At 34.4% G+C, this 14,462-nt stretch overlaps 1 protein-coding gene and 1 long non-coding RNA gene across 4 annotated transcripts; one reads left to right on the plus strand and one right to left on the minus strand.

The window, feature by feature from the left end:
• Nucleotides 1–5,688: 5,688 nt before the first annotated feature.
• Nucleotides 5,689–6,450, minus strand: LOC113306357 (uncharacterized mitochondrial protein AtMg00310-like). Its single transcript, XM_026555303.1, has one exon. It carries the CDS (start codon nucleotides 6,448–6,450, stop codon nucleotides 5,689–5,691), a length of 762 nt encoding a protein of 253 aa, XP_026411088.1.
• A 4,565-nt stretch (nucleotides 6,451–11,015) lies between these two features.
• Nucleotides 11,016–14,073, plus strand: LOC113303806. 3 transcript variants are annotated; one of them, XR_003337777.1, is made up of 4 exons: nucleotides 11,016–11,150; nucleotides 12,135–13,011; nucleotides 13,594–13,744; nucleotides 13,833–14,073. It is a non-coding gene; the product is annotated as an uncharacterized LOC113303806 (long non-coding RNA). The 3 variants fall into 3 exon arrangements; XR_003337776.1 differs by having other exon boundaries at nucleotides 12,135–12,392; nucleotides 12,483–13,744; XR_003337775.1 differs by having other exon boundaries at nucleotides 12,135–13,744.
• Nucleotides 14,074–14,462: the final 389 nt, after the last annotated feature.

Consider the following 14,462-nt stretch of genomic DNA (forward strand, 5'->3'; position numbering starts at 1 on the left):
TTTCTATTGATATGGTAATTTTTATTAAAATTATTTAGTAATGTAAAAATAAATATTTATTAGATTAATTAAGAGGATATTTAATGATGAAAAATTTAATAAATTATTCGTTATGAGAGATTAATGAGACACTAATTAATAAAGCACTCATAATGATTAATTTTAATTAGAGCAAACCACAACCATGGATTTAACTTTCCCCAGAATACATCTAGCCTCTCTTTATCTAGGCTAAGTTGTCCAAACTATGCTTTATACTCTTGATTTGCAGTTAGCACCATTCTCTCTCTCTCGACAGCATCAACAAATCCATAGAAACACATCATCATCAACAAGCAGCGTGACATCATATTCTATGAAGAATGTTAAAGAATTCCAAGGTTGACATGCAACAATTTAAGTAGAAGTGAAGATACATTACAAAGAGAAGAATTCTATATACAAGTTGAAGATTAATCTCACAAGAGCAAAGAAAAACAGAAAAAGATGAGAATTAGTGAAGATTATGAAACCAAGACAATACAAGTTGTGCAGAATTAAGTGATAAAGTCCTTCATCCATGGATTTAGTAGTTTCATTATTATTTTGTTATTTTCAGTATATGTTCAAAAAAAAATTAAAAAAAAATCCATTATTATAGTTCGTTTTTAGTTTTGTTTAATAAACACCATGGTAAAGAAGAAAAACAAGAGGAAAATTCAAGCAACAAGGAAAGAGAAGAGAAAATTTACAATTATCAAGGTTCTACGAAGTTCAGAAGTTCATCATCAACAGTTGAATACCGAAGACGAAGACATTTCTATGGATGTTGTGAGAGTGGTGTTGATTGCCGATCGGATGTGAAGGTAAGTGAGTATTCCCATCCTTGCTAATGGTTGATTTCCTTTCTTAGAGATCATTAGAAAAAGATTCTTTTTCCCACAATTTTGTGGAGTCTCCAGAAATTATTTCGGAAGGTTATCCTTCCCAACATTCAACGTATGCAGAATTTCACTCTTTATTCCTATCTGCACAAATGAGAAACTAGAAAAGCGGTCTTTTTGAGTGCAATTATCATAAAACCCTATTGGTGGGGCAGAAGTCAAGGCTTGTGATCACCCTCGAACCCAAATTCTTCCATATGGTGTGGTTACTTCTTGCTCAACTCTTAAGGATGAGAATGCGTTCTTTTAGTAGTTCTAACTTCTTATTACTAGCATGCAGAAACTCTATGTCCTCATAGATTTAGACTCTATTAGGCTCTGAAGTTGGAGAAGGTTTTGTGGGTACACATCTGGTAGGCCCTCACGAGACTACAACTTGTCCACTAGGGACACCTAGGGGTTTAAAGGCTTAGTGCATATGCTAAATGCATTCGAGAGACCAACGACAGTGGTATAATTAGGATTTCTTAATTTCTGTTTCACTTGAGGACAAGTAAAATTCAGGTTTGGAGGTATTTGATGAGTGCCAAATGTTGCATATTTCTACATCTTATTATTGGCATTTAACTCATCTTTTGTGCTCTAACTCTCCATTTTATCCCATATTCTATATTTTCATTGTTTTCAAGAATAAATACTTTTACTGATTAATTTTGTATTTTTAGGTGCTAAATAAAGCTTGGATGTCTTGAGAAGCAAAAAGAGTAGAGAATTTGGTGACCAGCGGCGTGAAGAAAGAGTTCCGCTAAGAGGAAGTGAGAGATGTAGAAGAGATGTTGCGCAAAGAATAGCCGCAATCCGTTTGCGCACCTTTGGCAAACCGCTTGCAAGAGTTACCCAAACAGTGGGCTTGGAAGAAGACATGGCTTAAAAGAACAATGGGCTTGGAGATCCAAAACCCAAACCCTTATCCAGCTCCGGACAAGTTTGATGCTCTCGCCAAACACCCGAGCCTCCTTTCTTATTTCTCCCTTTATCCTTGTCGAGCAGAAACTCATCTCCTTCATTTCTTTCTCTCTTCAACAGTACCAGTGCCATCAATTCTTTCTTCTACATCGCCTCCACCTTTCTGACCACAACCAGCGCCATAATCATCATTAATTAAACCTCTATTATCTACCACTCTCAACCTTATATTCATCCTTATCAAGAACAGTAACCCTAGAAGATAAGATTGAGAAAGCTAGGGATAGGTTTATCTTATACAGTTGAGGAACATCAAATTAATATCTTGTAGAGTTGAATTGAAGAATAATAACGGTCAAATAAGAAATTATGGTGAGTGGGTCTGCATCAATTTTTTGAATTGAAACCCTTTGAGATAAATTGTGTATAAATAGAGACGGGTTTGTGTTGTAAAAGGCATGTCTGGATTAGCCGGTGCACCAAGCTGTAGTTTATATTTGTTTTCAGTATTATTATCATGTTTTAATTCAATAACTAGGGTTTGGATGAAACCCTAACTCTCTGTTATGTTATTTGTGTTTCTCTTGAATGCTTAAACTGTTCTAGGATAGATTCAATCTTAGTGCTCAATACTTTGCTCTCACAGTGTATGTCAGGAATCCATTGTAGTTAGAATAAAAACTGTGTTGATTGTGTTGCAACTCATGCTTGATAGACTATTGTTAATCCCTTGACTAGTTGTGCTTAATTAGACAGTTAGTGCTCCGGATTGATACTTTAGTTGTGATTGAATTATCCATTGGTGAAACACCTTAGGTAAGTGGTAGACTTGACACTTCTCCCTTATCTGTTACAAGGACAAGAGTAGTATAATTAGTTGAATATATAGTGTGAGTTAGTGGTGGATTTGAAAATCCTAGTTCCTTCTTCTTGTTTTCTATTTTGTGTTACATAACCCACATCCTAGCCGTATCGGCAAACAAAACCTCTTGTTGTTACTCTCACTTTGAATCAGTAGTAGTAAGACCATAAGCTTCACGTTACACCCACTTTGTCCCTGAGGATTGACTCGTACTTACCCTGTTTACAGACTCGACGTTGTATACTTGCAGTAGTACAATTGTAGGTACTGTTACACACCTACCACTAGTCATACCAAATCATAAGTCAGGCATTGTAATTAGTTATACCAAGATACATAACAAAGAAACGATCGGTTCTACGATCTCACATATATTGGTAATCCAAATATTTGCAATGAATAGTCGTACCAATAATTCTAATGATTTCGCTTTCGATTCATAAAACAAGTTCATGAATGTACTTCCTTTAAACAAATGTAAAACATTGTTTCCTAGGATGAAATCTTCACCATAACCCATTCACATAATCATAAAAATATATACAAGATTATTTCGATGTCATATCTACGAAGTTCAAAAGATAAGCGTTATACTTCGTAGTCTAATTCCCTCATACTATGATCATACAAATATGACCATGTCACATCACTAGAGTATTATACAATATGTACAGTATATACAGCTTCGCGGTTATGTTTTCAATATAGCACGACTTGAAAGATACGTTAGGAATGAAACAGTTCAAGTCAATATTACTAACCTCATGCAGAAGGATGATGTTGTCGTTGTAGTTCGCTTCTTCTTCACATTCTTCAGGTCTTTGGAGTAATATTTGTATGTATCAACATTCCTATACTTTCTAGTCTAACCTAAACGAAGTTGATTCTAGTATATAATCAAGCGACTCGTAGATGAGTTTTGACACACTAAAATATGACAACCAAACTTGACATACCAACGCTTGGTGGGTTCAACCGAGCTATGTTCTTAAAAACTGAATTTTATTTAGATTTAAGTGTTACAAAGAAGTGTAAAAGAAGGGGGAAATAGATGTGAGGTTCGTGGTTATCGTCTTGTTCTTTATATCTCGACTAATTATAGATTCCTTCCTCCGATTCCAACATCAACAACAACAGATTTGGGGATTTCTAAACAGGAATTTAAATTGGGTTTAATTAAGAGTTTTTTCATTGTTATAGATTGCAACAATAAAGTCTCTCGATATGGATTTGCTTGGGATTAATCTATTTTGTTCATGGGTCGATTGGAACAAGAACTATTGTTGCTTTCATTGATTTTGATGGTTGGATTCATATTCAATTTGAATTTACAGCAGCACAAGATGGAATTTGGGGGGTTCTTGGTATGGAATCATTTTGAGAGTAAAAATTGTAAAATCAGTTGGAAGAATTGATGTTATTGCAGTGGTTGAAGCTTTTTAGGTTGGAATTGGATGGAGATGGCAAAGAGTGAAGTTTGAATTTGCAGAAATGAAGACCTAAGTAGTTTTGTTTTTTTTTTAAATTTTTTTGGGGGATTTTATCTTATGTCAATTTCTTTTTCTGATTCATGAATTGGGTAGTTGTAATTTTAAAATGAATTGATGATTAATGTTTTCAATAAATGTTCCCCAAATTGGATTATCACCAGTGATTTATAGACTAGAGAAGGGATCGACGCTGGAGAAGAAAGAGAACACGTGGTGCAATCTCGGACACCCTCCAAAAGGTGGGCTATCTTAAATATTCGTTATTTGAACGGGTTTACAACAGTATGATTTAACTAGGTCGTATCTCGGGCATTTAACTCGGTTTAACCATGTCCTACTCGCACGACTCTTGGCTTGAATGTCTTTTCCCAAGATTGAATTATTTCCACGTGCAGAGTAATGTTCGTTACCCGTTTCTTCAAAACAAAAGAAAAAAAAAACGAAAAAGGTCAAACTATGAAAAAAAAAATAAAAAAAATGTGGGCATTTTCTTAATTGCATTTTCTCATATGCACATTTTATTTTATTTTTGATAACTAATTTTTTTTATTAATGAGTAGAATTTTGGTCTCCTGCTAGGAGACTAGAAATAGTAGGTTCAGATTGATTATAACTCTCAACTGAAATATTTGCTTCCCTAGCTGATTTTGCTAGAGCATCATCCATCTGATTATCATCTCTACTAATAAAATTAAATGAACATAAAATAAAACACGAGATTAAATGTTTGATCTCTTTTATTAGATTCCTATTTTCCCATTGAATGGGGAGTGTGTGCCCGTTTATGGATTGTATAACCATCTTTGCATCTTCCTCTATTTGAATTCTTGGGTGATTCAACCTCCTTGCTCAGTGTAACGCCTCATGAATAGCCAAACACTCCACAACCTCTGGATTTAGTGCTCCATCTCCATAGGTTCTTTTGATTCCAAGGCAACAACCAGTATAGTCACGTATAACAATACAAATTCCAAATTGGTTAGTATGATGATCGAAAGAGCCATCAATATTGAGCTTAACACCTTATAGAGGAGGTTTGCAGAAACATTAATACAATTAGGAGTTGTGCTTAGAGTAATGTTATTAGCATGCAAATGAGAAGCTAGGTGGTAGTGTATTTTATGCACTGAATTATGAGGGTTTAGAGATACTCCCTGGAAAACAACATCACATCTGTCCTTTCGTAGAATCCAAGCTCCAATCATGAGTGAGTAGATCTATTTTTCATCTTCATTAAGGTTAGAAGAAGTGAACCAGCTAATGACCCAATCTGAAACTGTATTGCAGTTGACTTTAATTGCATCAATGTTAATGTTTATGCCTCTCCAGACAGCTCTGGCATGTCTATACTCAGATATAATGTGTTCCATTGTTTCTTTAGAACAACCACAGATATCACAAATAGTATCCAGACTTGCATTGTATGTTTCCCTATTATATTTAGCGGAATTTAAGCCCCTTATGCACTTCCATGCAAAAAGTTTGGTACGTTGTGCAACTTTACAACTCATAAAGCTTTCCAGACCTTCTTGTTTACTGTGACCCCATTAACTTGGACTTCACTATCATTGTATGTCAGCATCTTGTATGTATTTTTAACAGAAAATTGACCATCTTTTGCTAGCATCCATATCATGTGATCTTCTTTAATGCTGTATATATAAAGAGATTTAAATTTAAGGGAGATATCAGCATCAAATAAGTCAGAAAACAGACTAACATTCCATTGTGCAGTATCCTGAAGCATCAATTCTTCAACATATTCATAAAATCTAAAAAGCTCATTTTTTGGAGTATGAGGATGAGACATACCAGGAATCCATCTATCTTTCCAGATCTTTGGTTTCCTGCCATTGGTAATTTCCATGAAATAATTTTGCTGAACAATATGTAGACCTTTTGAAGTTTCATTCCAGTTGTATGAGCAGTTTTTTGCTGAAATGTTTTGATTTAAATCACCAGTATTGAAATACTTACTGCCAAGAATTTGATCCATTAAACTGTCAGGTTCACTACATATTCTCCAGGACAACTTTGTGAGCAGGGCCAAATTAAGTTTCTCCAAGTCTCTAAAGTCAAGTCCACCCATTTCAGTAGGCCTGCATACATTTAACCAAGCTGTTGGATTATGTCCTCTGTTGCTGTTATACCCCCAGAAGAATTTCCTCTCAATGCTTGTCAGTTGCTTAAGAAGATTGTCTGGAATCTTAAAAGTTCCCATATGGTAAATATGAACAACATTAAGAACATGCTTGATCATAGTTCCCATGCCTTCTTGAGAAAGAGAGATGGAAGACTAAGTAGAAAATCTGGATTCAAAATTTTCTTTGATGCTCTTGAATGACTCTTGTTTTGATTGGATAAGAATAAGAGTTGAACCAAGATATTTCTCTTTAGAATTCATTGCTTTGACCCCAAGGATTTGTTTGAGTGTCTCTGCAACCTATGGATTTGGTTTTTTACTAAAATGAACATCACTCTTCTCAAAGTTAATAACTTGTCCTGATTGAGAACTAAAGTTATGAAGTAACTCCAATAAGTTTTTAACTGATGAGAGATTTGCTTGAGTAAAGATCAAGCAATCATCTGCAAAAAGCAAATGATTAATGGCTGGTGATAAAGCATCCACTTTAATACCTTTAATTTTGTTTTCCTGTTGAGCAGTAATGAGTTTCTTTGAGAGAAATTCTATGGATAAAATGAATAGATAGGGTAAAGGGGATCACATTGTCTAATACCTCTAGTTGGAGTGATTCTTCACATGGAGACCCATTAAGCATAAATGAAAGTTGAGTTGTGCTGATACATTGATATATTAAATCACAAAAATCATCACTGAACCCAATATAAGAGAGAACTCTCATCAAGAAGGACCATTCTAACCTGTCAAAAGCATTTGATATATCAAGCTTCAGTGCCATCCATCCAGATTCACCTTTTTTTCTTCATAGAGTGAATAATTTCTTGTGCTATCACATTATTGTCACTAATTAGTCTCCCTGAGACGTAGGCAGCTTGATAAGGTATAATAATCTTTTCCATAATAGGCTTCATCCTGTATACTAAAACCTTTGAAATAATTTTATAAGAAGTATTACACATACCAATTGGTCTGTAATCAACTACACAAATACATTTCTTCTTTTTAGGAATTAAAGAGATGTAGGTTTTGTTAATCTGCTTAAGAATGTGTTTGGCTTCAAAAAACTTCTTTACCATCATACAAACATCTTCTCTCAATGCTTCATTGGATTTTGTAAAAGCCAGCTTGGAATCCTTCAGGTCCAGGGGAACTCCAATTTTCCTTACTTTTGAGAGAAGAATGTATCTCTTCATCAGTTGGAATTCTAATGAGAGACACATTTTCTTCTGCTGAAATAATTATGGGCAAAATGATATAGAGTTTTTCTTCAATAACTGGATTGCTGGATGTGCTAATGGTTTTGAAATGATGGGTAAGATGCTGAGACATTTGCTCCCTTGTTTGCAGCCAATTGTTGTTATGATATTGAATGAAATCTATGTTATTTCTAGATTTCCTTTTGTTGACCTTTGTATGGAAGTACTTGTTGTTTGTGTCCATATCCTTAATGAAATGATCCCTTGATTTTTGCTGATAAAATTCACTCTTGATTTTGTGCCACCTGCTCAGTTCATTTTTGACATTAATGATTCCACTGTTTACACTTGGATCTGGAGGAAGTTCCTGGAGTTGTTTTAATTCATTCCGGAGATTATCCACCTTTTGGTTGATGTTGTCAAAATGTTCTCTATTCCATAAAAAGAGTCCTCTTCTTGTAGTATAAACTAGCTGAAAAGCTGGTGAAAACAGTAATAATAGATTTCCAAGCATTAACAATAAAAAGAGAACATGATTCATCATTTAACCAAGTTAAGAAAAACTTGAAAGGTTTCCAACATTTTGGGATGGTGATATCAGTGTCTAGCAGACTTAGACTATAATCACTATCTAGTTGAGTAAGATGTATACGCCTAGAATTAGGGAAATTTAAGGTTCAACTTCCATTACCTTAGGCCATATCAATTCTACTTCTTAAGATTCCGGTACCCATGTTACTGTTAGTCCAAGTATAGTCTTTACCAATGAAACCTATATCTTCTAAGACACTATTAAAGACTATATTGTTTACCCAACCATCAGTAGAGGAAGAAGTCCCAATATCTTTATCAATAATGTGGAAATTTAAATCTCCTAAGACAATCCAAGGATTACTATTGTTTTGACTAATCTGGTGAACATAACTCCGTTGTTCTTTCTTCTTAGCATGATTAGAGTTACCATACATACATGTCAATAGGATTTCTGGCTTACTAGGGTCTGTTTGAACTATTACATTAAACATATTGTAGTGAGTGTCAACTATATCACAAGTAAAACCATGTTTCCAAAGAATAACTAGACCACCTGAGAGACCAACAAGTTCAATAAAAGCAAAATTTGGGTATTGATACTGCTTTAGAAGTGGTTGACATTTATCCTGACTTATTTTTGTTTCACGCAAGAATATGATATCTGGATCTTGAGATCTTATAAGGTCACTCAAATAATTTCTAGTAGAAGAATTCTTGAAACCTTGAACATTCCAAGAAATTATCTGCATATTCACAGATAATAAATTAAGAAGAATGCAGCTAGTGATAACACAGTTACTAGAAAATGAAAATTTCAGAAAAAACTGTAAAACAAAACTGATAGTAAAGTAAAAAATGATATAAGCAGTTTTTGAAAATTGATTGCTGAGCTAGTGAGTAATTATGTGTAAGGATATTACCTGTTTTTCTTTTCCTGCATTTGCATCCTGGTTATCTCTGGTGGTGACCCTATGAGCTGCCTGAGAATCAGCGTTAGGATCATTGATGGCAGTGGTGGATTCAGAATTATCACCAATTGACTTGTTGAGATAATCTTCAGCTGCTCTAGGCCTTTTTCCAAGTCTGTTAGCTTCATCACCTTCTTTTTCTGCTATCTTAGTTAGCAAGAAATCCAAGTTAATAGAAACACCATTTTTACGAGGTACAAATACTGATGTTTTCACTATTGCTTTATTATTATTCTTAGATATAGGATCCTTGCTTGTAGAATTAATAACAATTCTCTTCCTTACATTTTTCTGATTATCAAAAATATATGGTTTTTCATGAGCTTTCTCCAGAATTATTTTTGCATCCTTACATGCTCCTTTGCAATGTTTGATAACATAACATTATGTGCATATACTACTTGGTTGTCTTTCATAAAAGAATTTAATCCAGCGTGAAAATCCTGCATTGGTAACAACTTTTACTCCTCTCCTCAGTGGATTGGTGAGATCAATATTGACGCATACTTTGACAGGGTCACTGCCAACAGGAATATCATCCTTAGGCTCTATGGAAATGACTTGACCCATAATTTCACCTATCTTAGTAACTGCTGCGTAACTGCTGCTACATTCATATGTTCAGGCAATAAAAACTTTAATTGCATCCAGAACTGTTGAAAACCCCAATGTTTCTCTTTAGTGTATATCATGTCTGGAATGTAGTCATGCACTACTAAGAGATGTTTGTTGATGCTCCAAGGCCGTTCATCTATAACTTTGTTCAGAGACCAATTACTAAATTTGAAAATCATTTTATTCAGATCAGCTTCAATGATTCTTATATTTTCTGTAGTCATGAAAGACCATGTAAAACCAATAAACTTTTATACTGTCTCTGCTTTCATGCTTCCTTCTGTGATCACCTTTCCAATAGCATTAGCTTCCCATGTTTTGTCTTCTTCTCCTTCTTTGTCAACCACTTGTGAAGAATTCACAATCTCAGAGGTATCACCTAAATCCAGTACAACTTTCTTGAACTTGTTAACTAGTTCTCCAACTTGATTTGAACTTTCTCCTTTCATGGTTGTATTGGGAAAAGTTTCAGTGTTTCTGTCTCGAGTATGGAATAGGGACCAGGGTTGATAAATATGTGCTAGGGTTAGAAGAATATTTTTGATAATTATGGAACCGATATTGTGGCTATTCTTGCTGAATTGAAATTGATGAAAATCTTTCTCCACAAGGAAAGCGCTGCAGCTGGCTATTGACCAGAGGAAAATTAGATAACTGATTTTAGGAAAGTAACTTCTGTTTTTGAAATTCAAAAAATTTGAAATGAGCGAGACGCATACCTCATCAATGCTTTGAATCGCTGAGTTGCCACTATTTCTGGTCTATTTCCACCATTTGCCATTGAATCCAACACTGATTTTCATATCAAATGAAAGATAACATGCTCGACAAATGCCATGATCACAACACATAAAAAGGCAAACGCCAGTAGAGATAACTCAATTTGTAAACACATTTTAGAGGAAAAAAGTAAAGGATTAGTTACACATAATAAGAAAATTGAAACTTACAACTTTCGAAAAGAAGATTGTAGTAAAACTTATAAAAAAGAATGAGAAGATGCAAATCAAAGATACATAAAAGAAATGATCAAAATGATCAGAGAAATAAGATGAGAAAAAATGAATTGAATTAACTCAGTTTATTCGCCCGATTCGCAGAGCAAAAACCAAGATAATCGATGTAGGGTTTAACTAAAGTCTTATGATATTTAGGTTCAAATATGCACATTTTATTAAAAACCTAAAAAAGAAAAAGAAAAAAATCCCCGATTTTGGGTTCAAAATCAATGACTCGCGCATATTGACTAAAATGCCCTCTAGTTTTTAAAATACGGAAAAATAATAATTAAATGGCCCCGATTCGTGGGCTCAAATCAATGACTCGCGCATTTTGACTAAAATGCCTACGAGTTTTTAAAATACGGATATCAGTTTTCTTCTTCGATTTCACTCTGACCTCACTTCGGAAAGAAAAACGAAAGCCTAGAATTATTTTTTAAGATGATGACGAAGGATGGAAAAGCCTGGATTGAAGATGATGACCAAGGATGAATAATCCATGATCAACACAGGTATTTTGTTCTATTCTCCTCTTTCTCTCATTCTGATTTTCTGTATCCAGTGGATTTTATTTCTAGGGTTGAGGGAAAAAAAAACAGTAAAGCTCACTCTCTCTTGATTGGATTAATTCCATTGTTTGATTGGATTAATCCCACTGTACGATTTTTTCTTGTTGTTTTAGTAATGGGTTTTGATTGGAATGAAGAAATTTGTTGTTTAGATGACCTAATAAAACACTGCTAAATGTTTGTACAGATGATAAATGTGAGATGATGACATATATTGCTTCCAGTATTTGGTCCCATGTTGTTATTGTTGGATTGTTCGATGTGGTGCATGTTATTTCTGAACTATCTCACTAGATTGTAGAACTTAGGCCAGCCATGAGCTGTTAACTTATGATGGGTTAGGATCATCAAAGGACAGTGATTTCGGTCCTAGTATTTTGTTTATACAGTAGTATATTCAATTCAGGATGATCCAACCAGCAAAGTCCCAGAAATTTATAGCTGTGATACAATTAGTTTGTAATCCTATACTATCATTACCTAAATTCTGGTAAATAATTATTAAATTTGTAGTTAGGAGTATAACTCACCGACTGAAGAAGAAGAACGTCTACTTTCTTCTTTCCAGTCAAATTATTACCAGTTTTCCTCATGTCTGTTTGGAGAGCTTATGAATTATTACTAGTGCTGTTTATCACAAGATTTATACATGTCGTCATTGTTGTACCTGATTTTAAGAAAATCACATTTTCAAGGTAAACAATGAAAAGACTTGTTAATATATATCAGCCATTATATGGCAAATGAGCTTCAATGGTTTTCATATAATTTCCTGGCTCTTCTAGCTCTATCAGGATCATGGTAGGAAAGACATGGTAGAAATCAGAATTCAGAACATTATTATGATGAGAATGATATTCCCACCCCCTGCTATTCATATCCTCCCACTCCCACATAGAAATCAACTTTTTTTACTTCTCATTTCAGTGGAGAAATTGATAAGTCAAACAAGAAGATGAATAATCGGAAGAGAATTGAAGAAGAAGAAGAAGATGAAAGAAAAACCCCAAGAGTTTTGTGTCTACATGGGTTTAGAACAAGTGGTGAGATCTCAAAGGAACAAGTGCTTACAAAATGGCCAGAATCAGTAGTTAAGAAACTGCATCTTGTTTTTATTGATGCTCCTTTTCCAAGTCAAGGAAAATCTGATGTCGAAGTGTTTTATGATCCTCCTTACTATGAATGGTATCAATTTGAAAAACTAAGTTAAAAGGTCTGATTGTTTCGATTCTTAATCTGGATTTTATTTCTAAATTGTCTGTATTTGAATTTTAGGGAACTACAGAGTATAGGAATTTTTGATGAATGTCTTGAATATGTTGAAGATATAATGATAAAGCAAGGTTCTTTTGATGGCTTACTTGGTTTCTCTCAAGGTGGAAAGTTTTTCTGCAGGTTTGCCATACCTTGACCATTATGTGGCAAATGAGCTTCAATTTTGGACGCTCTCTGGACTTTTCACGTTTCTTTTTTCCTTGCAATTCATCGAGAAGTGCGCTTGTTCATTAAATTTCATTTTTCTTACTCTAACAAAAATTTGAATTTTCTTTTTCTTACTCTTATATTATGAAGTCTGCTTGTTTATTAAATTTCAATTTTCGTTTGTATATGTTATTAATTCAGTTATTCAACTTATTCTCCTTTTCTAGATTCGGGTTTATGGATTTATCAAATTCAAGGTCTTCTCTCCTGCCTGCTTTGAAAGTTCATATTCGTATTTTAGTAATATATGATCGGTATGAGAAATTTCTTGTCTGCAATTGATTTATATGATAAAAAATTACAAGGGCAATCCCATTGAAAGGTATAATTACAGCTTTCTTTCTTTTTTTCCCTTCGTCATGATCCTCATGAGTGTATTTACTAGTAGTACTACCACTAGATCAAGTTTGTATTAGGGGTGTGGTGCAGTGGTGGACAGATGACAAACTTAATTGTTGCTAGGTATCATCACTTTTAGGGAAACAAAAATTGAATTCTGTTGTTTCATCTGTTGAATGCTCTATTTGTTCTTGTCTTCCTATTGTAGTCCGTAAATTGTAAGGTCCTTTTCCATTTAAGATGTTCCAAAATGTTAACTTCCATCAAGGAATAGTGTTCTGTGTAACCTGAAATATGGAACTACACATGCTGCACTCCGTAACTTGAAATATGGAACTACAGATGTTGGGCTCGTAACTTGAAATATGGAACTACACATGACGGCTGTGTAACTGATAAAACATGATGTATCTTATCGTAGTTTATAGATAGTTGGCGACAATTATCAGCATAAACATCAGTCGATTTTCTTTTGTATATGACTGCTGTTACTGTTCTTAGAAGAAGAGAGTCCTTTTTTCCTGGCTAATAAAATCAAACCCAGGCAATTCTATGTTTCATGCAGATTTGGTTTCGAGGTATGGGGAGTTAGAACTCAAGATACTGAGTACATTTCTAATTGCTTAATCAGCAATAATGGTGAAAATGCTGAGCTCCTGTAATTCCTGAAATTTTGGGGTTGAGAAATTTCATGGTTCTGTCGTCCATACTACAGTGTGCGTAAATCTACTTTACGAGTCTTATGTGTCTTAAGTAGTTTTGTGTTGCTAGAGATGTTAACTGATTTCGACTTTGTTGATGCAGAGAATCGAAAAGTCAAGCCAATTTAAAGAAAAGGGTTTGAAAGATGCTGATCTCTTGCGGAGTTTATTCAATAGAAAGTTCTCTCCCGAAGATGATACAGACAGGCCTGAGAGAACAGAATCTAACGATCAAAAGATTAGGATTAAATCATTTTTGACTAAATTGGGTTGTTATTTACCCAGTCTATGTAGATCAGTGTAGTTCTAACATTTTTGTTATAGCCGATCACTTGTTTCTTTCTTTTTCTTTTTCTTTTTTTTTTGGTTTCATGTCTCCTGTGTTTCAAGTTAATTTCAGGGGTATCCCAAAGTTCTCAGTCAGCTGAATCAGGTCTGATCCAAAGTTGCCGTGAATTTAAGTCTGAAATCAGTCTACCCGGAAAGTAAAAGTAGAATCCCAACCAAAAACTAATGAAGTGTATATGGTTCCAGGCTACCAGCATTGTCCTTTTTTGTAATCTGTTTACAAGTGGACAGACGAATTCGCTTCGTACGTTTATTAGCCACTTCACTTGGCTCAGGTGACTAGCCATTCCCTTTTCACAAAAAAAGAAGTGAGATGGAACAAGTTGAGAGATTGGATTCTTTCTCAGAAGTTAGTGATACGACCCCATCACCACTTTGAAGTAGA

The sequence above is a fragment of the Papaver somniferum genome, chromosome 8 (genome assembly GCF_003573695.1).
Source record: "Papaver somniferum cultivar HN1 chromosome 8, ASM357369v1, whole genome shotgun sequence".
NCBI lineage: Eukaryota > Viridiplantae > Streptophyta > Magnoliopsida > Ranunculales > Papaveraceae > Papaver > Papaver somniferum.